The 27,854-nt window shown below is 45.6% G+C and overlaps 5 protein-coding genes across 7 annotated transcripts; 3 read left to right on the top strand and 2 right to left on the bottom strand.

Moving 5' to 3' along the window:
- The first annotated feature begins 10 nt into the window (after positions 1-10).
- Positions 11-1,843, top strand: lamtor4 (late endosomal/lysosomal adaptor, MAPK and MTOR activator 4). Its single transcript, XM_040048352.1, has 4 exons — positions 11-140; positions 815-898; positions 1,273-1,390; positions 1,660-1,843. Exons 1-4 carry the CDS (start codon positions 138-140, stop codon positions 1,755-1,757), a joined length of 303 nt encoding a protein of 100 aa, XP_039904286.1. The 5' UTR covers positions 11-137; the 3' UTR covers positions 1,758-1,843.
- Positions 1,844-5,534: 3,691 nt separating this feature from the next.
- Positions 5,535-9,304, bottom strand: LOC120744171 (ADP-ribosylation factor 4). The gene is made up of 6 exons (XM_040048347.1): positions 9,079-9,304; positions 8,472-8,552; positions 7,703-7,812; positions 6,976-7,047; positions 6,759-6,884; positions 5,535-6,089 (listed from the first exon to the last, which is right to left on the bottom strand). Exons 1-6 carry the CDS (start codon positions 9,143-9,145, stop codon positions 6,003-6,005), a joined length of 543 nt encoding a protein of 180 aa, XP_039904281.1. The 5' UTR covers positions 9,146-9,304; the 3' UTR covers positions 5,535-6,002.
- A 697-nt stretch (positions 9,305-10,001) lies between these two features.
- gcc1 (GRIP and coiled-coil domain containing 1) lies at positions 10,002-13,224 on the top strand. 2 transcript variants are annotated; one of them, XM_040048343.1, is made up of 4 exons: positions 10,002-10,214; positions 10,390-10,795; positions 10,919-11,572; positions 11,715-13,224. In XM_040048343.1, the coding sequence occupies exons 2-4, from the start codon at positions 10,430-10,432 to the stop codon at positions 12,975-12,977; spliced, it is 2,283 nt and encodes a 760-aa protein (XP_039904277.1). In that variant the 5' UTR covers positions 10,002-10,214; positions 10,390-10,429; the 3' UTR covers positions 12,978-13,224. The 2 variants fall into 2 exon arrangements, with proteins under 2 accessions (XP_039904277.1, XP_039904276.1); XM_040048342.1 differs by having other exon boundaries at positions 10,344-10,795.
- A 239-nt stretch (positions 13,225-13,463) lies between these two features.
- On the bottom strand, positions 13,464-18,991 carry dennd6b (DENN/MADD domain containing 6B). Of its 2 annotated transcripts, none has more exons than XM_040048345.1 (20): positions 18,742-18,991; positions 17,759-17,797; positions 17,640-17,682; positions 17,447-17,556; positions 17,290-17,370; positions 17,100-17,205; positions 16,932-17,011; positions 16,792-16,854; positions 16,655-16,710; positions 16,444-16,566; positions 16,262-16,357; positions 16,027-16,121; positions 15,806-15,871; positions 15,669-15,733; positions 15,510-15,599; positions 15,351-15,404; positions 15,166-15,275; positions 14,984-15,086; positions 14,836-14,910; positions 13,464-14,309 (listed from the first exon to the last, which is right to left on the bottom strand). In XM_040048345.1, exons 1-20 carry the CDS (start codon positions 18,892-18,894, stop codon positions 14,178-14,180), a joined length of 1,740 nt encoding a protein of 579 aa, XP_039904279.1. In that variant the 5' UTR covers positions 18,895-18,991; the 3' UTR covers positions 13,464-14,177. The 2 variants fall into 2 exon arrangements, with proteins under 2 accessions (XP_039904279.1, XP_039904280.1); XM_040048346.1 differs by lacking the exon at positions 18,742-18,991 and adding an exon at positions 18,435-18,734.
- Positions 18,992-19,413: 422 nt separating this feature from the next.
- Positions 19,414-26,558, top strand: lta4h (leukotriene A4 hydrolase). The gene is made up of 19 exons (XM_040048344.1): positions 19,414-19,659; positions 21,495-21,625; positions 21,703-21,823; positions 22,270-22,338; positions 22,511-22,615; positions 22,707-22,759; positions 22,842-22,914; positions 23,108-23,248; positions 23,342-23,365; positions 23,460-23,530; positions 24,160-24,271; positions 24,370-24,514; positions 24,592-24,695; positions 24,895-24,965; positions 25,045-25,099; positions 25,179-25,274; positions 25,340-25,422; positions 25,512-25,616; positions 26,211-26,558. Exons 1-19 carry the CDS (start codon positions 19,429-19,431, stop codon positions 26,347-26,349), a joined length of 1,929 nt encoding a protein of 642 aa, XP_039904278.1. The 5' UTR covers positions 19,414-19,428; the 3' UTR covers positions 26,350-26,558.
- The last annotated feature ends 1,296 nt before the right edge of the window (positions 26,559-27,854 follow it).

Raw genomic sequence — 27,854 nt, 5'->3', positions numbered from 1 at the left:
CAGTCCCGCACTGTGCGTGAGTGTCTGTGTCTGTCTCTTTTGTCCGACAGCACATGAAGGCCTCAGCAGTCACGTGAGGCTCTGCGATAAAGACGGAAATGCGCAGCTGTGGGCTGTAGAAGCAGAAGAAGACGAACATGGTGAGTTTAAAGTTTTACTTTGATTCTCGTTTTGGGTTTTTTAATTCAGCGTTCAGGGCCTCGGTGAGGCGTTCACGGATCTCGGACTGTCCGCTGTGTGCCGTTCACTAACGCTGTTAGCGTCCTCTTAGCCTCTCTGTGAACAAGGAGGATAAACACGCGGAAATGCTTCCCTTCAAAAAATGAAAACCAGAGCGCTCCAAGGGTGAAGCTTGGAGCGCTCTTCAGAGTTATAATCACTGATAATCGGGCTCAATGCAAATACCTGCGGGACAGCAACAGCGCCCTCTGCAGGAAGGGAGTGGTACAAACAGAGAGGAGGGGGAGTGACGTTCGAAGCGGGTTTACCTGCGCCCTGGGGTCTCAACTGTGTTCCTGTGAAACGGGGAGTGTGTGTCATGTATGCAGGACGAATGTAACCATGGTAAACAAGAAACCATCTTTAGATGGGTAACCCCATTGGCACCTGAGGACCACAGGTCGTACCTGATGAAGATGCAGAATTATTACTGGACGAATGATCTAAGGCTGTTTAGTGAGTCTCTGAAGCTTCGACCTGAGGAAACACACTTCTTGTTCTGCTGATCTTCGTTTATCAGTGAACCAATGAGTCCTCAAACATCACTTCCTTTTAGCTTCATAATGTTATCCTGATGTTGTCGTCATTCTTTCAGGCCACAGCGGCGCTCACTGCGGGTCTGGAGCGGATCCCGGACCAGCTTGGGTACCTGGTCATCAGTGAGGATGGTGTCTTGGCCGTGAGTCTCTCTGAGCTTTCAGATGTTCAGTTCACAAAGAAGTTCTTTATGAGTGCAGTTTGGTCTTTATTTAACCACGCTCATTGTTAAATAAGGTGATTTCTGCAAGTAGTCTGGTGCTCAGGCTAGTTTGGTCACACAGAGACCAGACTCCATTTAGATTTAAGCTCATTTAACATTTCTACAGGTTAAACTGAATTCACATTTGATACTGCGAGCTGAACTCTGCTCTTTTCTCAGATTATTCTGGATTATTAAAGTTCTGTAAACAGGGGGAAATATGGATCCTCAGATTATTAAAATAGATTAAAGAGTTGAGTTAAGTCTATTGATCAGAAGAGGATCAAAGTGATTGATTATTGATTACTGATCAGTCTGCAGGCGAGCTGGAGAATGACGAGCACACAGCAGGTGTCATGATGCAGATGGTTCGAACAGCGAGTCGCTTCAGGTTATCAGGATCAGCTGATCCACCTTTCAAACGCATGTCAGGTATCACAAACACACCTGCACGGTCACTTTATCAGCTTCAGTAAAAACAAACATGACTCAGGTGTTTTGCTTTGTTTTTCTCAGACCTGTTAATGATGTCATCACTGTCACATGATTCAAACCTGGTGCATCATCAGCAACGTTTTCATGTATTTGATGAGCACGTTGTTCATGTTGCATGATGGGATACAAAGCTCAGGTGGAACCCTGTGACTTCAGGTGGACTAACCTGTGTGTGTGTGTGTGTGTGTGTGTGTGTGTGTCTGCAGTGATCCTGGACGACTTTGTGTACACGGTGACGGTCTCTGGTCAGAAGGTCTTTGTGGTCAAACGTCAGCACAACCAGCAAGAGCCAATCAGTGTGTAGAAGCTCAGCTGGGGTACAGAGTTGCCATGACGATGTTGTTTTTGATGTTTAAAGTTTGTGTGAAATAAAAGTTTTTGAACATGAAACTTTTGGTCTGATCGAGTGGAACTGTGAAGGTTTTAATGCTGAGGATCCTACCTGTAGGACCTGCTGTGAGCAGACCCTGAAAACATGGTTTAACCTTTGTGCCCACCAATTTTCCATCCTTTCGACACCTTCGTGTACAAAAATGTAGACACACAAAGTCTGCCATAAAGTCCTCATACAGTAACATTTTGTTCTGCTTTCTGGGAAACATGGCCGAATGTTCTAGTCGTGGTCGTTGGCCCGCTCCCTTGGTGGCTCAGTTTGGCTGGGTGCCGGGTGGTCCTGGGTGCCTGGGGCCATGCTCTCAACTCTTACCAGGGTGGTTGGCCTCTAGCAGGATCGACTGTCCACTGCCTCTGGTCCTCTGTGGCTGTCACCCCATGTGGGGCCTCCCTCCTTCTCCTGCTGAGATGGGTGTGCAGAAGTCACCGAGATGTGTGGCCTCAGGTCATTGGTACACTTGGGGCTGCAGCTGGTGCGGTTGTCCTGGTTCCATCTGTCTGCCTCGGGGCATCGCTGCAGTTTCTCACCCTCATTATACATTTGTGACAAAGACACAGGCATTCTCACACTCATCTACTCATATATACTCACTCATATATAATGTAATACCTGAAATAACACAAACACAAATGGATAAATAAAACATTCACATGAAGGAGGGGCCTATTAGATTCTATCGAGTTATTTTTGAAAAAGCAAAATGTGTTGGGCACCAGCGAGCCATCACATAATTCTGATTGCAAAAGCATGACATTCTTGCATTTTTGCCAGTTATGACATGAAGCCATGTGACCACCAGGGGGCCCCAAGAGTAGTTTATATGGAAATCAACATCTGATTCATCGATGGAAACAGAACAGACAGGCTTTGTGTGTGATGGATGCATGTGTGGGTGAGGATGTGCAGGTCCTGCAGCATGTGACCTGGTGCCCTCTACAAATAGACGGGATCCACTTGCAGGTGGAAGAAGAGCTTCTTTTTAGACTTGTGCAGAACCAGTACACATCTCTCTTTCTGCTCGAGCTGATGGTAGCAGTGACAGCATCTGTGTTTTCTGTGAGGGCAGGAGCAGAGGTCTGTCACTCTGCCACCATTGCGCCAGGTCTTTCTCCTTCTCTCATTACTAATGAAAGGTTTCCTCAGCCAAGCTGCAAGCTTATTGGCTGTGAAAGGAATCAGGTGCATAAACATGCTAACAAGAGTTTTTGTTTGAATACAGTAAAAGCAGGAGGCCATATTTATCCTGAAGACCCTCTGCAAAGATACATCTGTCCAAGACAGGGGTGGGCAACTCCAGGGCTCGAGGGCCGGTGTCCTGCAGGTTTTAGATGTGTCCTTGATCCAACACAGCTGATTCAAATGGCTAAATTACCTCCTCAACATGTCTTGAAGTTCTCCAGAGGCTGGTAATGAACTAATCATTTGATTCAGGTGTGTTGACCCTGGGTGATTTCTAAAACCTGCAGGACACTGGCCCTCGAGCCCTGGAGTTGCCCATCCCTGCTCCAAGATGACCTTTATTCACCCCCAAATTATTAGTGCATGTTTACAGATTTACACACACTCTCAGATACACGCACACACTACACAAAAAATACCAATGCAATCAAATTGATTTTGTTGCTGATCTTTAACACGTCCCATCCCCATACCATTTTTTTTTTCAAAAATTTTTTTCAAAAATATTCAGCTGTTTAAACTGGCATTTAAAGGGTTAAAGCCCTGAAAATAATTTAACATTTGATCATTTTTGAAAAAGGCTTATGTTGATTTAGTGATTTATGGAAAAAAAAAGCAGAAAAATTATTGCTGTATGAGGATTTTATGGCAGATTTTCTCCGTGTACATTTGGACACAAAGATGTCAAAAAGGTTCACAATGCATTAAAAGTATTGGTAATTGGTAATTTGGTAATTTATTTCAACATGTGAACAATATACAAGTACATTTAGAAAAGAAATAAGAGAGAAAAAAAATACTATACAAATTACATACAAAAAAACATTCTGATTAATTTACATGTTGAAAGGGAGTGGGAAGAAGTATACACTTATTTAATCCCACCCCTTTGCCATAAATTATCAGTGAATATTTAGTCAGCTTCCTTACTGATATAATTTGTAATAAAATAGTGAACAGATTTCTGATATCTATATACTATAATATCACATCATGAATTTTTGTTTGTTTGTTTGTTTTTTAAATAGAGACATTCACTTAATTTAATATTTTCCTTTTCTTTATAGATCGAGAAGATCTATTTTTGTAACTCTTTTTGAACAGTTTTATGTTTTGGACATTGCTTTAATTCCATATTCAGTTTGTTCCATAGTTTCACTCCTTGAACAGAAACACAAAAGCCTTTTCTTGTAGTACGTACCTTCATTGTTTTGAAGTTACAAAAACCCCTTAAATTATAACTTACTTCTTTAAAAAAAAACATACTCTGAATATTACCTGGCAGTTCTTTATTTTTTGCTTTGAATAGAATTTGTGCTGTTTGGAATTTCACTATATCGTCAATTTTCAATATTTCAGACTGCAAAAATAGTGAGTTTGTATGTTCCCTATAACCTGCATTGTGGATGATTCGAATTGCTTTTTTTTGAAGAGTAAAAAGTGAATGTAATGTGGTTTTATAGTTATTGCCCCAGACCTCTGCACAATAGCTTAAGTATGGTGAAACCAGTGAACAGTAGAGAATATGAAGTGATGTTCTGTCGAATACCTGTTTTGCCTTGTTTAGTACTGCAATGCTTCGTGATACTTTGGAATGAATATATCTTACGTGAGCTCTCCAGTTAAGTTTTTCATCTATTATTACCCGGATGAATGAGTTAAAGATGCTTGATTATAAAAAAATTTGACCTAACATTTCCTGCAAAAGTTCATGCCACAAGCTATAACATAGACACATCGATTGGCAAATCAAAAAAAAAAAAAGTTGAAAAGAATGAAATGTACAAAGATGCCCGAGGAGGGCAGAAGGGTTAAACAAAACTCTTTTGGACTTGACGGTAGAAGTCTGAGCTCCGCCTCCATTTTAATCCAGGTGCTCTTCAGACACCAAGACCAGGGGTGCATTCCAAAGGTTCCTCCTGTCTCCTATTCCTGACCCATTTTCCTTCACCTCACTGAGGTGATTAGGACAGCCTAACCTGTGAAGACAGCCTCACAGTCGACTCTCCTTAATGACATGATGCCGGATGCCCGATGGACTACAAAACACCTAGCTTACTTTGCTGTGTTCTGTTGTTTTATGGCGGTGACATAAATGACAACAGGCTGTGACAAAAGTTCTTCATGAACGGTCAGATTCCCTCACGTCTCTAGCAGCACACTTAATGCTAAAGTGCTCACACTGGATTATTTTGGTTTGCAGGCCTGCGGCTCTCCTTCCTCTTGGTCTTTGAGCCGTCCCACTCGCAGCCGATTTATTTTTTTACTTAAGTGAAGCAGCTGCATCTTCATATTTAAATGATAAATAAATATAAACAGGACATCCTGGAGATACAAAGTCCCAATCATTTTCCGAACTTAGTAAATCAGTCCAGTAGCCCATAAAGTTAAATCCAATATCTGATTGGTGGATCAAAGGTCAGCAAGAGATCTTCAGGCCTATGTAAACATCTCATCGGGCCGTTAACGCTGAATAAAGTTTCTCAAACAGAAAGCAGAACACACAGGTGAGAAGAAAAAAAAACCTTTATTGCATCATGGTCTCAGTTTCTCCTTCACTTTGATAAGGAATGACGAGGCTGCCATACTTGGCTCTATGGAATGAGTCTTCACACGACCAGGTGACCATCACCTGCCATAATTCCCGCCCCCAATGCCCAGGTGACTGTCACCTGCTGTAAGCCCCGCCCCTCCCCCGTCACATGAATCTGAGTTAAAACATGCGGATTAAAAGAAAGAAGATCTAACAAACACCTGAAGAACAGAAGAAGAGGATGATGGGAAATCAAGGTGAGCTCAGAGTCCATGACATCACTTCCTCCTATAGACACACGTATAATTTAAAAAAAAAAAAAAAAAAAAAAAGAAAAAGAAAAAAAGAAACATGGAGCGATGACACGCTCCTTCTCCTCCTCATCTGTACACGGTGACATCAGCGGCTGAAATCAGTCTGCTTTCTACTTCCTGTCATGTGGTCTAACGCTTCGACAGCTCATTGGACAGCCAGTCCAGTCCCTCGTACAGACCTGTGCCCTGCGTTGCACAGGTGGCCTGCACGTGCCACTGAAACACACACAGATCAGCATCGGTGAGCGGGCAGGTACAGGGAGCACACACAAGTGAGTTTACCTGTCTAAACAGATTTAGCTCCATGAGTTTGTGACAGTGACATCAAGACCCCTGAGTGGATTTTCTAACAACCAATTAGGATGCAACTGTAAAATTAAAACCCAAGGGTTCCGCCCACTGGCACTGACATCACAGATCACCAACAGAGGGAGATATTTTATTTCAAGCCAACATGAAAATACTCGCGATTACAAAGACATTATCAACACTTTACATGTACATCCATATCAGCCACCTAACTTAATCGATTCTGATGATTAATGGAATTATTTTTGCTCACTACCCATATGGCTTTAAATATATAATTTCCCCCTGCTGGTAGTGCAGATTACTGCAGCTTCAACATGAAGCTTTGTCGCGATATTGGGTTGGCTGATGTGCTCAGAGCGCTACCACTAGAACAATGCTGCGGGCTCATTTCAGGTCACCCCACTGTCTCCTGTTTTGTATACTGATTGACTGATTATTGATTTCACAATTACAGAACTGAGCAAGAAAAAAAGCTGAGAACTTAGATCATCAGTCAAAAATCATGGAGGGAAACATGAGAAACAGAACTGAGTCTGTAGTACTGATCAGTGCGGGTGGGTTATTGATCCTTACGGTTCTGCTGCGCAGGCTGTGCAGACCCAGCTTATCGGTGAGCTCGCTGACACCCATGGCGTTCGGGAGATCCTGTTTGTTGGCGAACACTAGAAGTACCGCGTCCTTCAGCTCATCCTCCTGGACCTGCACAGAGTCATGTGACATACAGTCAGTGATTTCCATGACGATCATGAGTCTAATGATGCGTAACTGTAAAGTGAACAAAGGAACCGACCATCTTAGAGAGCTCCTCCGCCGACTCGGCGACTCGCTCCCTGTCATTACTGTCCACCACGAAGATCAGACCCTGTGATCAATACATCAGTCATCAGTCATCGATACAATTAATACATCAATACAGTGACTAATGGATCCTGCCCACAGTGAAAGTCTGTGCTGTGTTTGTCGTGCTGCAGAGTCAGGGATCTAAAATAAGCTCCTCAGGTGTTTCTGAGGGGGAACGCAGCAGTGTTAGGATAACCTGCGCAGGTCTCATGTTTGACTTTGTAGACTGTTCAATAACTCATTTCTTTTACTAACATGCATATACACATAAATGTCACTTCTATTCGTACACACGTTTGACATTCTTCTATGTATTTTATACTTTTAGATTTATTTGTATAGAATTATTTCAATGGACAGCAAATCCACTGAAACTTCATTCAAATATGCACTCACTGTTCTGATAAATTATGCTATTCTATTCTACTCTATTCTATGTGACTTACTGCTAAGGAAGAGCTTTATGGATATAAAGATATGATGAGATAGAGGATATAAATGAGGATTTTACTATAGATGAATATCTCAGGACAGATCAGATCAGTGAGGGGTCACAGAAGAAAACCTCTCATTTATGTCCAGGTAAACATAACTGAAGCAGATCAACCTGAACGTCTCGTTCCTCAGAGAGAGAAAAGCCCCACACCTGCCTGCACCTGAGAGTTCCGCTTCTGTACCTGTGTGTTCTGGAAGTAGTGTCGCCACAGAGGTCGGATCTTGTCCTGACCGCCAACATCCCAAACTGTGAAGCAGATGTTCTTGTACTCGACTGTCTCCACGTTAAAGCCTGAACACACAACCACACACACAGAGTTGTGAACAGGTGACTCTTTGTCAAATTAAAAAGAAAAACTTTTAACGACCTTCAAACATTCCAAGTCACAGGAAACGGAATCACTGACAGGAAACTACACATCCCATCAGCCCGCTGAGAACCAACAGTAAATATCACAGTACAACAGTGACTGTAACAGTATATAATGTTAGAGTGAAGCAGTAGCACTGAAATACCTGCACAGAGGAGGTCTATAAAAGTTTATGTTTCAGTTCTCCTATGTTTCAGATTGTAGTTTTAATGGTTACATATCTACAGCTGTGTAAACGTTGGTGGTGTGTATAAGTTTAGTTTGTATTTACCTGCTTTAACTGTTTGTTTTCACCATCGTAAGTGTGTGTCTGCACTTTCATCATTTATGCTTCTTGTTTTGGTACTTTATTTATTCAAACTAACAGGTGACTCTTATTCTAAAAGGTCACTTGACCTGTAAACGCAGACTTTTAATTTGAAATGAGAAGTTTAAAGGAAATTGTGCAAGTGCAAGCACACCTGGCGAATCCTCACTGAAACCGATCAGATCTGATCAATACGTTCAAACCACCTGACTACACAGCCGGCTGATTATTGATCACATGACCTCATCTTGTCCCTGAGTCCTGATGACGTACCGATGGTGGGGATGGTGGTGACGATCTCTCCGAGCTTCAGTTTGTAGAGGATCGTAGTTTTTCCAGCAGCGTCCAAACCGACTGAAACACACATCAAAGATTAATCCCACATTAATTAAATGTTTCACAGTGGTTCAAGTTTAACCCGAGATTACTTAAACCACATACAGTGAATAAAGACTAATCTGAGATTACTTAAACTTAGATCAGAGTCCAGCTGCTGGTTTAAAGCTCAGATCAACCCGGGTTTAATGTTTTTTATGGACTTAATAAAATGACACCGGTACAGTTTTAAGCTTAACCCCAGATTAAAACATCCTAACCCCAGTTTAACCCCCGTTTAGACTCCAATTTAACTAGGTTTAACGGACTGTTTTCAGCCTGCTTCCTTCCGTTAGCTCCGAGCTAACAGCCTCTTGCTTCTCCGAGCCGGACTTTTGCTTCTCCCTGCACGGGAAGATCGGGCCCGCGGTCCGCAGGACTCGGCGAGCGGGTTCCTGGTAAAAATGAGTCGGTGTGTGGTGCTGGTGAGCCCGCGGAGCCGCTTGCAGCCGCCCCGGAGCCCGGCCGGTTAGCCCGTTAGCTCGTTAGCCTAGCCCCCGCTTACCCATCAGGATCCTCATCTGTTTCTTCCCGAACAGTCTGGAGAACAGCGACGAGATTGTGAGGCCCATGGCTGCGGAGAGGAGGCGGTGGCAGGTCACACACTGACGGCGGGTAGAGCCGGAGGTCCGGGAGCAGCAGCGGAATGGAGCCGAGAAGGCGCGGAGCAGAGCGAACTGAGGGCGCAGCTCCTCTCGGTGCCACGTCCAGGCCAACGCGGAACAAATGACGTCACTGCCGTGCTTAAAAAAAAAAAAACTTTATTAACAGCATAGCAAACACCGCGGCGTTCACTGTTCGCTCAAACACCGTACATGCGAGCTCTGCGCATGAAGTGAAGTTCATGAGCTGCGAGGAACACTTTCGGCTCCGGGACAGCCATTTATATTAATACGTTTAATTTATATGTATATATGTCACTATGTTCACGTCATTATACAACAGAACATAACAAAGTGAAATACACACGTACTGATTGTGTGACAGTGCTAAAAACATATATGTGTGTAGAATAATAAAGCGTTTTCTATTGAAGAACGGAGGAGCAGAATTTAATAGACAGAATCATGAAAATATTTTCAATCAATGATCAACCAACAAAGTTAAAATTAATTTCCAATAAAATTATTTTTAATCTATTATTTTGTTTTTTTGTTAATCATAGTTCATTTCTAAAATTTGTACAAAATAAGAAAAAATGTTTTTCTCCCAATAAACAATCAATTCAAAATACTGTATTGCTTTCAGAAATGTTAAACATATTAATGGTAAATATATATATCTGCTTTATTGGTTGTGTTTGGCTGTTTATTTAATTTAAATCAGTGAGTTTTTAATTTAAATCAGCTAAAAAAAAAAAAAAATCATCCTATTGTGCATTTTCCTGACGTCCGTGAACAAAGTAGTAAACTCCCGCCTCCTTCGTCTCAGTCCCTTCCGGTTCGGTCCAACATGGCGGCTGTTGACAGATGAAGCTTTGAGTCGGATTTTACTCATCGATTAGGTCAATTATTGACCAACTGTGACGGACAGGTTGTGATCCGGATCGAACCGGTTTTGTCGGCGCAGTGTGAGGAGAGACGATCAAAGCGGCGGAAAAATCAATCAAAGGGAGAAACAAACACTGAAAAACAGAAAGAGGTGAGAAACTGTTTTCCTCCTCCTTCTTCTTTTGTGTTCCAGCACAAAGTTTCAGCTTCACAGAAACCATCCATCGATAATTGATCGATGAGTGCTCTGAACAGCTGTTCTCCGTTTCCCCTCTAACAGGAAGTCAATGCTAAGGTTCTGTTCATGCTCTGGTGTCTGTGATCAGAGGCTCACCTGGACAGACCTGGTCAGACCTGGACGAGGTCATGGAGAAGTTCGGGATGAGCTTTGGTGGCGGTCCGAGCAGGAAGGAGCTGCTGGACACGGTGGAGTCCCAGAAGAAGCAGCTGATCCAGTACCAGACCCGCTTTAGGGATGTGGTCCGGGCTTACAAGAGCCTCCTGAAGGAGAAAGAGGCACTGGAGGCCAGCCTTAAGGTTCTAAGCGTGACCCAGGACCTGGACCTGACCCAGAAGGGTTCGACCATCGCAACACAGGAGCTTACCGAGGATGGCTGCTCGCTGCACAGCGAGGACAGCGTGGACACGGCAGCGTCTCTGGACATGGCCAGTGAGACTACGAGAGGCGACCAGAGCGAGGAGGACCAGGCAGAACTGGGAGGAAGGCTGGTGGTATGTTCCTTTGACAACTGAACTTAAATCACCAGAACACAGTTAGAACTTGATGACATCATCATCGCCATAACGCTCTGATGATGTCATGTCTTATTCTCTGACTCCATGTTTGTTCTGCAGGGATCTGAACCCGATGGCAGCTCTGAGAGTGGCAGCGTGGGGACAGAGCAGCAGCAGGCTACACCCCCTCCCAGCATGGAGGCAGACCGCAGAGTCGCCCAGTTGAAGAGCCAACTGAGCACGCTCACAAGCTCGCTGGCCACAGTGACACAGGAGAAGTCGCGAATGGAAGCAAGCTTCCAGGCTGACAAGCGGCAGCTGAAACAGGAAGTTGAAGAGCTGCAGGAACGTCTGGTCTCCGTGACAACACAGCACGAGGCGGAACTGCACAACCTGCAGCAGCAGCTTGCTGAAAGTCGCGCTCGCATCATTACGCAGCAGCACGAGCGCGAGCAGGAGCAGGGAGACCACGCTCAACAGCTCCGCGAGCTACAGAGGCTCCTGCAGGCCGAGCGAGACCTCCGGCAGGACGCTGAGCTCCACCTCCAGGATGCCAGCACCGCCCTGCTTGTAACATCACAGGCCGTGGACCGGGGGACGGAGTCCGAGGCTCTCCTGAACCAAGTCAAGGAAGAGAGAGACGAGCTGAGGCGGAGGCTGCAGGCCGTCGAGGAGGAGCAACGAATACCCGACCCCAGAGTGGACGAGCTGCAGCAAGAATTGAACAAGCTGAAGAACCAGGTCCAGGAGCAGGTCCAGCTCGAGACCCGCAAGGTGAGCCCAGAACCAGGTCCAAACAAAGTCCCAATCAAACAGGTCCCAGTGAACCTGGTTTAACCACATTAAACAGTTTAAGCTCTAACAGACCAGGTAAACTAGAACAGGAAGTGAGGTCATCTCTGTGTTCGTGTTGCAGGTGTGCGATGCAGAAGAGCGTGCTCGTGAGCGTGCTCAGTCGGCAGAGGCTCGGGTGGCGGTCCTGGAGCAGCGTGTATCGGAGCTGTCGGAGCTGCTGGGCTCGTGTGAGAAGGCGAGGCAGCGTGACCAGCAGGCAGCGCAGAGACTCCGCGATCGTGTTCTGCAGCTTGACACGGAGAACAAAACACTCGCCATCGCCGCCTCGAGCAGGGCGACCTCTGACCTCGGGCCAGACGAGCAACTGGACGTGGGGGCGCTGCGGGAGAAGCTGCAGAAGGTGAAGAAGTTGCTGCTCCTTGCGGCTCAGAGGAACCCCGACCAGAACATCCAGGACCTGGAGGTGGAGCCGGGTGCAGATGCGGCGGCGGCGGCGGCTCTCGCCTATCAGCAGGAGCTGCGGCAGCTCAGGGATGAGTTTGAGCGCTACAAGGTGCGAGCGCAAGTGGTTCTGAAGAACAAGAACGCCAAAGATGGCTGCCAGGCACGGGAGCTGGAGGAAGTGCGCGACCAGCTTGCTGAGCTGCGTGAGAAGTACATAAACCTCCGCATGCAGAGTGACGAGGCCGAGGCCTGTCACCGCCAGCAGCTTGATGAGCGCCAGCAGCAGGCGGTGTCTCTGCAGCAGGCACACCGGCAGGAGGCGGAGCGTCTGGAGGCACTCCACCGTGACGAACTGTTGCAACTGGAGGCGGAGCTTCACAAGCAGCGTGAGCGCACTATGGCGTTGCTGGATGAGAAGGACCGCGAGCTGGAGAGGCTGCGGGCCGCTGCCGCCACACTCAGCTGGTCCAATCGTGCTCATAACACACCCGCTGACCCTAAAGAGAATGGCCCTGACACAGAGACCGACGCGATCAGCCAGGCACTGCGGCAGGCCACACCCAATGAGTCAACACTGCTGCTGTATGCTGAGCAGCTCGCACGTAAGGAGGTGGAGGTGGGTGCACTGCGGCGGCAGAAGAACCGGCTGGAGGAGGACACGCGCCAGCTGCAGGCACGACTCATTGCAAACGCCGAGCGCCATGACGAGGATGCGGCAGCCCTGCGGGACCGCCTCGAAAAACTGATCCGGGACCAAAGCCGCGAGGGCGCCAACATGGAGTACCTGAAGAACATTGTGTACCGGTTTCTGACGCTGCAGGACGCCAACGGGCGCCAGCAGACGCTCACTGCCATCCTGACCATCCTGCATTTCAGCCCACAGGAGAAGCAGGATGTCACGAGGCTGCAGGGCAGCACCTGGTGGGTGGGACGCAGGTAGAGCACCTGAGGAAGAAAACACTCACCTGCAGGAAGAACACCTGGACATCTGAGCCAGTGAAGGCATGGCTTTGTGCTGCGCTTGAGGGCATCTGTGTTTTTCATCTTCCTGGTGTTTCTCTGACGGTTTGCTGCTCTCTGAGCGTCATGTGACTTCAAACACTACAAACACGTTAACATGTGACCTTCGCTGGTCAATCAGCTGATGTATATTTTTGATTCAGATTAAAATATTTTTCCTGCTTCAATCTGTGTCTGAGCGTCAGTGAAGTGCCTTGATGATGACACAACTCTAAATACGATTTGCCTGGTCCAGCCTCTTCAGGTGAGATCACCTGTCTACAGCTGCAGTTCCTGCTTTTACCAGCCTCTGGTCTGAAAAGGTGAAGCTAAATTCACTTAACAGGTAGAGTGCAAACTGTACATGATGGAAAAAGTTGATTTGTGAGGAACAGTGAACACACCTATGTCAGATTACAGGTACAGGTGTTTTTGAAGCCTGAAGCTTTGTTTTATTTCACGTTTCTGACAGACATACACACGTCACACTGATCAAATACTTCACCACTGAGCTTCTCTAACATCTGTCCACATCTACAAACACATGTGTTTGCACTGATCTTCACTCAGACGTTCAGATGTGGAGCCTTAATTATTTTTATATAAAATAAATAAGGAAAGAGAAACAAAGAATCAGAGGTTTCCTTCTCGAGGTCTGAAACTGAAGCATTAAAGAGCAGCAGCATGAAGATCAAAGGCTTATGATGACGTCATCAGACCACAAGAAGTTACATTTCACCATGACATGAGAGGAAACTTAAAGCCTTTCTGTTCAGTCTGAATCCTGGAGGACATTAGAATAAAACAAACATGAATAAAAGTCAGAGGACAGGAAGTGCTCAGACTTTAATTTCAAAATAAAGGTTTACAAACAAACAGAAAGTGGAGCTTCATTCTTAGTGTTACATTCCGTTTGTGGAGATGATAGAAAAATACGACTTCTGTGAAACACGAACAGCCTGATTCCACCGTCAGAGAAACCAAAACATCAGAGCAGCAGCTCGATGGAGACAGGTAATAAAGTTTAAATAAAATTTAAATATTCCAAAAACTGAAGATTTGAGCCGATGTTGGTTTTTCTGTGGAGTGTGAAGATGCTGATGAACACAAGCGTGTGTCCTGGCTGTGGGGTTAGCTGTAGTCACGGTGACGCGCCTGTGCCGAGCACAATCTGCAGGTCGGCAGGCAGCGAGCTGATGATGGAGGCGATGAAAGAGTCGAGTTTGTCCATCACACCGTCTCTGAGCTGCAGCTGCTGACGCCGAGCTTTAATCTGAAAAGCCACACACACTTCCTGTCCTCAAAAACTATACTTTTGACATGAAACCAACAAAGAAGAAGCATCCTAGTTGCAGGCCACCACCTCACTTTGGATTAAACCCAGATAAGGATCCTGAATTATTATCATAGCTTCATTTTCACAACAAAGTTTCATCTCTAAGCTTTAAAACAAGAAACTAGAAAATATTTTCCCCCAGTCTCCTCTGTGGCCCAGGACAGCATCATCTCCATCACAAATATGATGGATTTTACCCCAAACATGAACTTTTATTACAGGCAGACGTCCCAGCGTTAGTGAACGCCTTAGCGTCCATGGTCAGTGAACGCATTGTCAAGTCCAGCTTCAAACTATCAAACCATCTCACTTTTGATTTAACTCTCAGGTAACTAAAATCTTTTTCACCTGCAGTTTTAAGTTTTACTTCTTCAAATTAATTTTTATCCTAAGCTTTTTACCGGTAACACAATTTTACATGAAACTTTTTTTCCTCGCTAACAAACTTCCTGTTGGAACTCACCAGCTTCTCTCTGAGCTTCAGAATCAGATCCACAACCTCCACCTCAGACTTGTCTTTGGTCCATCCCAGCAGGTCCTGCAGAGGACACACCTGGATTAGGGGCTGCACAGCTGGCTGATGGTCGAGCATTTTCGCTCAGATAACTTACCGCATCGCAGATGACCTCCAGGTGGAGACTCTCTAGCTTCTGTGTCATCTCTCGGTGGCGGTGACGGTACCAGCCGTCAAAGTTTGGAGACCTGAAGAACTTCCTGAGATGGAAACAGGAAGTAGAAACTTAAAGACAGGAAGACAGAAAACACCTGGATCACTCACACCCGTGAGGCTCACCTGTACAGTCCTATCCAATCACCTCTAAGCAGAGAGGTGAGCTGCGGGCCCGCATGGTCCAATGTGGACAGGAACTCGTCCTGACTGAAGGGGCGGATCTGAGGCGGAGTCTGAACGGAAACACAGGAAATGTGTAACACAAGACAGCACTGTGACCTCATCACCACCACTCATTTCCTGTTTACCTTCCAGGGTGTAACGGATCTCTGCAGGGGCATCAGACTCGCCATGTAGCGTTCCTATTAGACAAAACACGCTGCTTACTGAGAACTGCTCTGTGATTGGACAAGTTATGCTTACATCATAAAGTACAGGCAATGCGAGCTGATTGCGCAACTACTTACCAGGGGGATAATGAAACTCTGCGTGAGCTCCAACAGGTGTCGCCTCAGGATGGCGCTCTGCACCTCCGACGGCCGCTTCCTCTGGATCCCCTGCAGGTAAACAGTCCATCAGTGACACTCTGCATTACCTGTGTGTGCGGTGTGCTCAGGTGTGCTCACCTTCAGCAGCCTCTTGATCAGGATCTTGTCCTTGTGCAGAAACGTCTTGTAAGCCGTGTAGATTCCTGCCAAAACAAACCTTCAGCATGACAGACATCTACCTGAGCTCAGGTACAAACACGCCCCCACCGGCTTACCTGGTTTGGTGTCAAGCGTTTTCAGCTTAGAAAGTTTCTTCACCTTCACCTGCTTCGGTAAATCACCTGGAAGACATCAGAGACAGGACGCATACGTGATTAAAAAGGTCACAACAAGAACGGCGAAGACGACCTGAACAGCACACGCCTGACAGCCATGGCACTTCACACGGACAGGAAGCTCACAGTGAACACGCAGGAAGAGGAGGAATACGGCGTACCTGCCATCTTGACCTCTCCCAGCCGGACGATGTGAGGCCAGCTCTGAAACGTCTTGATGAAGAACGGGTTGGTGACGCCCAGCACGACGCTTGGTCTGAACAAGAGAAGAAGAAACAGGTAATCACACGTGAGGCTGGAACATCTGTTGACCGCTTTCCTAAACTTAGGCTTTAAGTGTCCCAAGGGTGTGTTTACAGCACAGGTGTGTTCAGGCTCCAGGTGAGCATGACTCACGGCGCCTGCGTCCTGGTGGTGTACTCCCTGAACTCGCTGTCATGGATGGTGAAATAGGGTCGGAAGTCGCAGCAGAACTTCAGAGGGCTGATGGAGCTGTGGACACACACCGTTATCATGGTAACAACAGAAACACCATACTCTGATTGGATGCTGGGGGCTCGTTGTGACCCCTCAGTTACCTGATGAGAGCCAGGACTGTTTCCGAAGAAACGGTGGGAGATGGAGCCATAATGACAAGCGGCTCCCCGAGCAAGGTAAGTTCCCAGAGCATCTGCAGGTGGATTAGAATGGACTGGAAACACCTGAGCAGGACACAGGTGAGACTGAGATTAACCAATCAGAGAGCACACCTACACTTGAGAAACATAGAACACCTTAACGAGTACTGACTTAAACAGGTCCAGCTCGTGGATGGTGGGCAGGAGGGTCGGCACCGGCAGCAGGTTCTGAGCATGCATACAAAAAAAACTTTATTAACAACAACAAGAATAAACATTATTAACAAGATCAAAGCAACAAGACCTCACCTCTTTAGCCGTCTGTCGCACCGGACTTCCCCCAGGTTTGTCGAATTTAGAAGGAATCCTCACCTGAAACATGAGACACACAAACACCTGTAAACCACATCCCTTCTGTCACCTATGAGCCAGGCCACTTCTCTCCTCACCTGTAAGATAACGCCCATTACGGGCAGGTTGAGGGTCTGCCCAGGTACAGGTGAAGGCCATTGGTCGATCTCGTTACAAACTACGGGGATGAGCAGAGGAAAAACATGTTACGGGCCATTCTGAAACCTGATTGGCTCCCAGATATGATCCAAGCATGATGTCATTACCTGCTTCAAGGCAGGGCTCATGCTTCTCAAAGAACTCAGGTGCAATGGTCTGCATCAGCGAGTGGAACAGGTGAGTGTATGGCAACCTGGACACCAGCACCAGGGACTGAAACACAGAGTCAAATGACTATCACCATCATGACCACCTGTGAGCAGGTGAATACAGGTGAACACAGATGTGTTTGGTGACCTTCTGGAAGTAGCCCCTCTTCACAGAGACGTCCTTCACTTGTCTGAAGTAGACGTAACCGAAGAAATGCGCCGTTTCTCTCTGACAGACAGAACAGAAATGTTACGCACCTGTGAGGCTGAAGCAATCAGCCATTCAGGAACCAGGTGAGTCTCACCTGCAGTGTGACGGGAGCGTCACGGTTGTAAAGGTCGTCTCTGAGCCTTGATGTTCGGCGACCGACAGACTGACGGAAGCGGAAGCTAAACTGAGTGTCCCCAAGGCACCCTGGGAAATAACAGACAGCCCACATGACCTCTGACCTCCAACCTCTGACACCTGCAGTATTAATTAGCATTACCTCAGCTTACCTGAGTACGAGTCGGGGAAGGACAGGTAGCAGATACTGGTTTTCTGTCAACACGAAACAGAATCAGTGAAAGTGTAATCAACAACACTTACAGGTGATCAGGAAGCTGAAGATATTTACCTCTTTCTCTGTCAGCTTCACATCTTGAGGATAAACCAGCTGAAAGTGAACACAGGGGAAAATATTTCAGAATCTGCAGAAAATTCTGACGTTTTTAAGTTTTTCCAATCTGAGATAGCAAGAGAATCAAGACAATCGAGAGCAAGAGAGGATTAATTTAACTTGCATGTCGCCCTTCGTTATCCACAATCTTCTGATGAGCAGTTGCACAAAAAGTATAGTCTATAATATTTGAAATGGAGTTTTCTACATCAGGTCTGCAGATATCTTACAAACTCAAACCAAACCCCAAACAAAAAACAGTAGTTTAATTTAAATGTATTAAATTTAAGATTAATACAGAAATCACACTTCAGGTAATCGATTGGTTCTATGATGAGCTCAAGAGCAGTCTGATATTGTTATTATTTGTATTATATTACAAAATCTATCAGAATAATAATGAGAAAACAATGCGTTTTTTTAAAACACGGATTGGTGCTTCTAGGCCAACATAGCTGTCTTTAATCCACAGATACAACTCCTTGAGTCCCACCACCAAACCTAGAATCCTGCTGATTTTACTTCTGCTGCCTTCCACGGATCCTTAACTGTCTCCTCCATTCAGTGTCTCAGTCATTACCACCTGTCCTTTACAGAGTATTCACATTTTAACACAGCATTCATCTTTATTTACCTCCACCATAAACGGACCAACACCAGGTACAGGCAGGACAAGGCGAACACTGAGCGGTCAGATTTTAACGCTGATTGAATGAAAGCTGAAGAGACGAGAATGTTTTCAGCCTGGTTAGTGTTTACCTGTTCAGGTGCGTTTCTCCACAGGTCACATGTGAACAAAGAATTCGGGGGGGTTTAATGGAGTTTGGTACAGACAGAGGAGCCGCTGTTTTTCAACTGAAATTACTCATCAAACCTCCGATCATCAATGATCAATCATCATATCGATCACTAGCTATGCTAGCGATGCCAGGCTAACGTACCTCAATTGCTTGTCCGAGCTCCAAGTCGAACGTAACGACGCACGCGCACTCCAACCAGGAGGAGAAGCGGGCCCACCGGCTGCGGCTTTCCGCGCGCCCCGCCTCCTCCTGCTCCTCGTGTCGGGGAGAACCGGGACCGTCAAATGGGTCCATCACGACCGGAGCAAAACGGCAGCAGCTCTGCGCATCACCATCCGAGCCTCCATCACCATCAGCGGGCAGAAGCCGGAGAGAGCTCCCCCTGCTGGACAAGAGAGAATGAACCCACACACACCGCTGCTGGAGAAAATCAAAGGCTGCCGGCTTTTATTTATTTATTTTACTAGTTTCTACTGATTTTTACTGCCTGTTACCCCAACAAATACATCCACACAAGTTTGATCTCTTATCATGAACAAATCACTGCTTTCTGTAACCGAAGTAACAATCGGTGCAACTGGTTGATCAATCAGTATCAATCATTTTTTGAAAACTATACCGATTTACTTTGACATATTTGAAAGTATATGTCACCCATCCAAGTTAAATGATTCACATTGGAAAACAAAACAAAGCTGGAAAAAACATTTTTTTTATTTAACACTGCACAGTTTGTTATTATGTAACACTGTACATACCAATGTCATTGGTACATACAAAGGCACGTCGCCTCGGTCTTGGACTTTTATTGTGAAAAGGCCGGTCCGGATGCGTGCGCAGCGTGTTCCGGTAGATTACCGGCCGCGCTCAGCTCGGCTCTCCAGTCTCTCAGCTGTAACCGGACTGAACGTCATGTCTGACCCGTGCTCCTTCTCCTCGTTCACCAGGTGCGTCACCAAGCACCTGAACCTGCACCTGCACCTGGACTTCGACAGGCACGTGATCAGAGGGAGGGTGGCGCTGACTGTGGAGGCGCTGGAGGACCGATTCTCTACGCTGGTAACGTCAACGGGACGCGGGGAGTTAGCCTCGATCTAACGGAACCTTTAGTGCTCACCAGAGTCCAACTAAAATCCGCTGGATTTAAGGGGAGTGCGTGCTTAGAGGCGGGCACGAAGAAGTAACGAGCCGGGTCACACTGACGGTTCCTCGGGTCACACTGACGGTTCCTCGGGTGTTCCTCTGTGATCCGGCACCGTGCAAGCGTTCAGGTGTGCCTGATGATTAACTTTAACCTCGGGGAGTACCGGTACCTTAATTCCAGCTGTTTTTAAATGGAGTCTGGTGTTAAGGCGTTTTTACAGACTTATAAAAACAGTTTGTCACTCAGCTTTAATAAACTAACCTTACTGTTTTAAATTTTTAAAACGTGATTTCACAAACTGAAGCTTCACATATTTACGTTCTTTAAAACTCTAACTCTGATATAAATCATTTTTACTTATATTTTTACTTAATTATTGATCTTTATTCACGTCGCATTTAAATTGTGACGCTGTGTGACATCCTCGAGCTTCGGGACTGATCGGGTTTAATAACTGCTTTATTAAAACAAACTTGTTTTGGAAAAACTGTGACAGGTGAATATCTTTCAGATAGAACAGGTGTGTCCATGCCAAGTTCTTTAAATTCCACAGAAGCCTGCACCCCTACTGGAATCTGTGGTTCAGTTCACTGTCTGTGGTTATTCTTGTGCTTTGTTACTTCACCATCGACTCTCACCTGTGAGTGTCAGATTTCAAATTTTGAATCAGTTCTGTAAATATATTCAGAGCATAAAAACTTAAAATGGCTCTTTTCTGGATGGAGTTTGGCGTGACACCAGTCAGCTGAAGCCCTAGGCTACGTCCACACGTACACGAGTATTTTTGAAAACGGAGGTTTTCCGTTTTCGTTTTAAAAAATAATCCCGTCCACACATAAAGGCAGAAATGAAGGGAAACGCTGCTAGGAACATGCCAAAGCAGCAGGTGGCGATATATTCCTAACTGTGCAGAAATGTTGGCCAATCAGAAGTCTAGAAGCCTCGGTGGGAAAAAGTAAACAAAGCTGGGGCATAGAAGCAGAACCGAGTCGTGTGTGGAGGGACAGTAACTGTGTGTATATGTAAGCATTTAAACACTGCAGAGAGTAGAATTAACAGTACCAGTATTGTAGAAATTCATTTCACCGAAACAATAACGTGGCGCACAGTGTGACGTCAAAAAATGCGTACACCTTTGACGCTGCGTTTTCTCCGTTTTTCTCGTCCACACGTAAATGCAAAAACGGAATTTTCAAATATCCACCCTGGCCGGAGTTTTTAAAAATCTTCGTTTTCAATGACCAAAAACGCCGTTTACGTGTGGACGAAAGGTGCAAACGCATAGAAAAATCTGCGTTTTCAAAAATACCCGGGTACGTGTGGACGTAGCCCTAGACTGAAGTTTAATAAAACAGGTATGCAGGAGAGCAGACTTTTCACTAATTTGTTTTTAACAGTTTTCAAAGCTCAGGTTTGATTCTGCAGCTGCAAGACGGTCACCTGTAGAAAGGTAAATGTAATATTAAGCCCCCAGTGGTTTTCTGTCTTTCTACCTCCGCAATCTCCCCCCTTTTGCACCCATCTTTGGGTGCATGGTTGCTTAAGAGGTTAACCCTCACCTGTCCATAAGGCAGACAGATAGACACACAAGTAAAATAAGGTTTTCTTTGAATGGACTCTGGTGTGACGTGGCTCAGCTTTAAGACAGAGTGTGTAAGGTGACCTTTGTGCTGGTAGGACAGGTGAATATTTATCAGCAGGTTCAGGTGCTGACGCAGCAGCTCGGTAACTGGGGTTTTCTGTACCACAGACTTTGGACAGCAGTGACCTGAGCGTGGTGTCGGTGACGGCCAATGGGCAGCCGGCGCGCTTCAGCCTGGGGCCCAAACACAGCTTCAAGGGGACCCCATTGGAGATCACGCTGCCCTTTGACCTCTCCAGGTGACTCCGCCCTCCTCTCTCTTTGTCCTTATGGCCTGTCTTTTCTAATTAAACTCTAACGTCTGCTGTCCAATCAGAGGGCAACATGTGATCGTGGAGGTGACCTATGAGACGTCTCCATCAGCAACAGCACTGCAGTGGCTCACGCCTGAGCAAACTGCTGGGAAAAAGCACCCCTACCTGTTCAGCCAGTGCCAGGTGAGCCATTTACCCTCACCTGAGCTATATGCAATATAAATTATTAAAAATTTAATGTTTAAATTTGAATTCAGAGAAATTCTAGGTTTTTTCTCTTTTGAAACCTTTTTTAAGTTATAAAAGTTTAAAAAATAATTTTAAACTGAAGTTTACTGTAAACATATTTTTTTGTTGATTAAACCTGAAACGCTGCATACGAAAACCTTCAACAGAAAAAAAAAAAAGTTCCACTTTTTGTGGTTTTTCTGTGAACTGTTGAAACTTTGTGAAACTGCAACCATTAACAAACTACTTCCCTGTTATTCTCGTTTTCTACCTTCTTCAAACTGATTTCACTGCTTTGTAAAGTTTAAAGCCTCAGTCTGCTGCAGAGCGTCCTCTGTACAGACCACCCCTGAACACAACATGCAGCTAACAGCCTTGGTGCCCTCTGTGCTGTCTTACAGGCTCATCACTGCAGGAGCATGATCCCCTGTCAGGACACCCCATCCATCAAGCACACCTACTATGCTCAGGTAAACAAACACCACTGACATATTATTGATTATTAATTATTAAAATTATTAATAATTGTTAAAAAAAACAAACACCTGAACAACATGCATAGCATCACCTCAGTGCCCAGAGCCTGATATTAGTCTCTCAGGTGTGTACTTGTATGTATGTGTGTGGGTACCTGTCCCTCAGGTGTCTGTCCCTAAGGACCTGGTGGCGGTGATGAGTGCAGTGAGAGATGGACAGGAAGTCGATCCTCAGGATAGTGGTCGGATCATCTACAGGTTCAGGCAGACGGTAGGGGGAGTCTCTTTCTTCTCTTCATCACCTGACATCATCATCACCAGGCCTCAGGCGTGACTGTCCTCTGTTTGACCTCTGATCTCAGGTGCCTATGCCTTCCTACCTGATAGCCATCGTGGCTGGAGCTCTGGAAAGCAGGTACAGATTGTCTTACCTCTTCTGATGTCACAGCATCAGCTTCAGCAGGTAAACTTAACTCTGTGCTCTGATTGGTTGGCAGGGAGATCGGGCCAAGGACCAGAGTCTGGTCGGAGAAAGAGTTTGTGGACAAAGCAGCGTTTGAGTTCTCCGAGGTGAGAACCACAGACACACTGAGGCCACGCAAACAATGGAAAGAAGACACACAGAACATGAGAACATACAAACATGAAAATATGAGAACATGCAAAACATACAAACATGTACAACATGAGAACACAAAAAAAATGTAGAACATGCAGGACATAGAGAAGCTGGAGTGATGTTCGGGTGTTCCTTGTCTTTCAGACCGAAGCCATGCTGAAGACAGCTGAGGAACTGGCTGGACCGTATGTTTGGGGTCAGTATGACGTCCTGGTTCTCCCTCCATCTTTCCCCTACGGCGGTATGGAGAACCCGTGTCTGACCTTTGCCACGCCCACCTTGCTGGTACGTAGAAACAGGGGGCCAATCAGGTTGTTCATGATGTGTCAGTGTCATGAGACTGTTAGTTCTGATCAGCTATTTCCTGTCTGTTTTCAGGCTGGAGACAAATCTCTGTCTGGTGTGAGTACAAGACTCTTCCCACCTCACCATGTGATCATGCATTATAATTAAATTACCTTCCATTCCTGTCTGTGACTGTGCATGTGTCCTACAGGTGATTGCCCACGAGATCTCTCACAGCTGGACTGGAAACCTGGTGACCAACAAGACCTGGGAGCATTTCTGGTAAACAAACAAACAGGTGGAGCTCAGCTCAAGGGTCTAAGGTGTTTGCAGAGACGTGTAGAGAACCCATGGACGCCTCAGAAGATAAAATCTTAAAACCAGTTTTGAGACATGCTCTAAGTCACAAAACCCGATGCAACAGAACAGGCCCACATTTGCTCAGGTGTCCAGGCACTGTGTAGGTTTTCAGAGTGAAGTCACAGCTTTGGGACAGACACTTTGTGGAACTTATGGGTTCTCTGAAATGGGATCAACTCATGGTGGGGTTGGTTTATCTGGAAAGATTCACTCTGAGCGAAAATCATCCAGGGTTCGACTTCACAAAAGCAGAAATCATTAAGAAATACCAGCGTTTGAGGGTCAGGTGATGCAACGTATCGGCTGACGCGTCCCCACTGCTGACCCGATAGCTCGCTGAGACCGTCCTTTTGAAAATCTTTGATTTACTTTGGTTTTCACAAGGAAAAATTCAGACAAATGTTACAGCTGATTAACACACAAAGTGGTGGGAAGTACTGTAAAGGATTACCTAGGCAACCAGACATTGCATTTTCCACTATCGACTGTCGGCTCCAACAAGATGCTTATTATTACGTCATTATTTGACGTCAGCATGTTTGTACCTTCAGGCTGAACGAGGGTCACACGGTCTACCTGGAGAGGATGATCGGCAGGTGTTTGGAGAGCGAACAGTTCAGGCAGTTCAAAGCCATCGGAGGCTGGAAGGACCTGCAGGACTCGGTGAGAACTCAAACATTATACACCTTCACCTGTGTCACATCCACAGTCTGACATGAGGCACGTTTTCCTTCCACTCACCTGTGCTCATCATATCTCAGGTGAACACCTTTGGAGCCAACAACCCTCTGACCAACCTGGTGCCCAGCCTGCAGGACGTCAGTCCTGACGATGCCTTCTCCTCCATGCCATACGAGAAGGGCTTTGCTCTGCTGTATTACCTGGAGGAGCAGCTGGGAGGGCCAGGTAACACCTGCACACTCCTGCACACTCACCTCTTTCCTGTTCAGTTGCTGACACACCTGTTGATCTGTTTTGCTCAGAGGTGTTCATGGGCTTTGTGAAGTCGTACATCCAGCGGTTTGCCTACAGCAGCGTCACCACAGAGGAGTGGAAGAACTACCTGTTTGCCTACTTCAAGGACAAGGTGAGGAACAACTGGACACTCAGGCAGAGTTACAGTGACTGGAGGGAAGGAACATCAGCTTGGCAGGTTTTGGTCAGAGGTCAGATTGTTACAAGAAAAGACAAATATTTACAGGGTGATCAGGCAGAAACTCCAGATGTGATAGATAGGAGGGTTCAAAGGTCAAGATGGATCCTTGAGATGAGTTTTTGTGTCTCAGGTGGACATCCTGAACAAGGTGGACTGGAACGCCTGGATGTTCACACCTGGGATGCCTCCTGTTAAACCTCAGTAAGTACTCAGACTTCCATCTGGTCTCTGATTTCTAAAAACAATCTGATTCCTTTGTCCTGATTGGCTGTTGTTTCAGATACGATACCACGATGGCTGACGCCTGCAACGCTCTCAGTCAGAGGTGGCTCCAGGTGAGACCTGAATCTGGTGAGGACTCTTGAGAGTGATTTTATGTTCAGGCTCAAAGCTCCATCCTCTGTCCCCGTTCAGGCTAAAGACCAGGACCTGAACAGCTTCAAGCAGTCCGATGTGAAGACTCTGTCATCCCACCAGGTCATCGAGTTCCTGTCACTGCTACTGCAAGAGGTAACCACACTCCACATTAACTCCCTACAGTCCACTTCCGTTCACTCACCTGTTCCTTCCTTCAGGATCCGCTCCCTCTGACTCACGTGAAGAAGATGCAGGAGATTTACGATCTCAACGCCTATATGAATGCAGAGATCCGCTTCAGGTGAGTCTTTCAGCAGGTATAAATGGGACTTTCATTTTAAAACCTTCCCCTCCTTAAAGCCTCTTGGTGATTGGCTGTGCTCCCTCCAGGTGGCTGAGGCTGTGCGTCAGGTCCAGGTGGGAGGAAGCGGTTCCACTAGCGCTGAAGATGGCGACCGACCAGGGCAGGATGAAATTTACACGACCACTCTTCAGGTCCTTACACTTCAACAGTAGTTTCACTAGAACAAAACTCCACATCACTGACCTTCATGTTTGTTTTTACCGTTTGTTCTATTGTTTCTTCTGTGTTTTTACTGTGCCTTTACCATTTTTACCCTTCCACTTTAAAGACTTATGAGGTATTATCGTCACCCTCCCGTGGCATGAACACCTAAGTTTGTGAGTGTGATAACTCGAGAACAAGATGACAAGAGTTTCAAATTGGTCCCATAGCTGTATCTACTAAAAATCTCAGACGAGATCAAGCTGACTGACCTCGGCCTTATTGCCAAGGTCAGAGGTCAAGTTTTCTAAAACTCTTGCAATGCAATAACTGAAGAAGGTTACCTAGGGTTTTCAAATTGGACCATAGGTTTCTACTAAAAATCGTGGATAAGTTTGAATCTGACTGACCTCAATCTCAAGGTCAGAGCAAGTTTTCTGAAAATCGTGTTAATCTGATAACTTGAGAACACGGTGATGTAGGGTTTTGAAATTGATACCAGAGGTGTGTCTGCTAGGAGGCAGCACTGATTCTCTTACTGTGTTTCTGCTGTTTTAATCATTGTGGCTGTGCTTCATCTTCAGGGAGGTGTTTAACTTTGAGAAGTTTCGTGATGAAGCTCTTCGAGTGTTTCTGGCTCATCGAGCGGGGATGCACCCGGTCACCTCCGGACTCGTCTCGAAGGACCTGAAGGTGGACGTCAGCAACGCCGCCAGTCAGTAACAGCAGAAACGAGTCCAGAACCAGTCAGGGACCAGTACCGATCAACTTCAGCGCCAAAGCAATATTATATCACAGCTGTTGTTTCTTGGCTGGTTCTCTCTGATTAAAGTTTAATTGAATCCTCTTTTTCCTTTTTATTCCTTTCAAATATTTCGTCTTCAGCAGAAAAACAAGACGATTTTATAAAGAAATAAACTGAGTAAACTTTGGATTCTTGTTGTTCATTCAGATCTCAGCTGGGGTAACACAGGTCATGTGTGATCGTGTGCTGTTTGTAGTTTCAGTGCTTACATTTTCACTTTATTCTAATTGCACAAGTAGAAAATCACTGGGATTTTTATTATTTTAGTCATAAAAGGTGTAGAAATGAAATACTTAAAAGCAGGTCTTAAGTGTTGCTCTAAGCATTCATGGAGGATGATTTGTGTTTCACACTGAGCTTGGCGTCCCTCACACTGATATGTCAGTAAGTATTCACACTGATGCAAAAAGAAGACCTGCAGTAACTGGCCAGAGAACATACAGGAACAAAGAGCTAACAAATCAGTCATCTGGAATTATACTTTTAAGGTCACCTAATCTGGTGATCAGTGTATTTCAATATCATGAAAAATTACCTCAAATATTTGAATGAAATCTCTAAAAGGAAGTGTGCTGTTTCTGACTACTCCAAGTGTCAGGACGTAGCTTGTTAACTTATTTAAATGTTCATTCAGATCCAAAAAGTCTCTGTTTACTCGCCTCTACCTGACATCCAGACTCACTTTGGGTGTAAAAGCCACCTGTTCTGAACTCACAGTGATGGAAACCTTAAGATAAAGGAAACATAACCATCACAGTGCTGTGCTGTCTTCACTGCTTTTAATTCTTTTGGCACTGAAAAGTAATTACCTTCAGATGACAACTTTGATGTTTGTAAAGCTGCGGTGTCAGACCCGAACATGAAGAAGGTTCACGTGTTGCGATAGAAATCTCAGAGCTTACCTAACACCACTGAACAGACAGTTTGAGGAAGAAAACAAAAGAATGACAACATTCAGAGGTCAGAGCCTGTAATTCACTTCCTCTTTCAGTTGGAGCATTAACAGGACAAATGTTTCACCATCATGTGTTGGCAAGTGTGAAGCCACAGAAATAGTTACACAAGCATGCTCAAGAGGAGGAAGGAGAGCCGGAGCACCGCTGAGAGACAAAATATTTTAAATCTTCTAAACTAAAACCTCTGATATCAGACTGACATCTGCAGAAACAGGATGCTGTCAGAGGGTTTTCAGGCTGTTCAGAAGAATTAAACATCTGGTCTTCAGTTTCTGTTGGAAACACAGAAACTGGAAGTTCAAACTACTGGAACATCTGGTGATCCAAACAGCTGTTTGTTACTAGTGTACAGGCTCAGATGCTCTACATGTATAGCTTTGAGCTTGAGATCTGTGGACTCATTTGTCTCTTTTAAAAAACAGCTAAAAACTCATCTTTTTAAACTTTCTTTTGGTAATTTTTTTGTT

Source organism: Simochromis diagramma, unplaced genomic scaffold (assembly GCF_900408965.1).
Source record: "Simochromis diagramma unplaced genomic scaffold, fSimDia1.1 OVJJ01000557.1, whole genome shotgun sequence".
NCBI classification, from domain to species: Eukaryota; Metazoa; Chordata; class Actinopteri; order Cichliformes; family Cichlidae; genus Simochromis; species Simochromis diagramma.
This window is presented reverse-complemented; position numbering and strand designations above follow the sequence as displayed.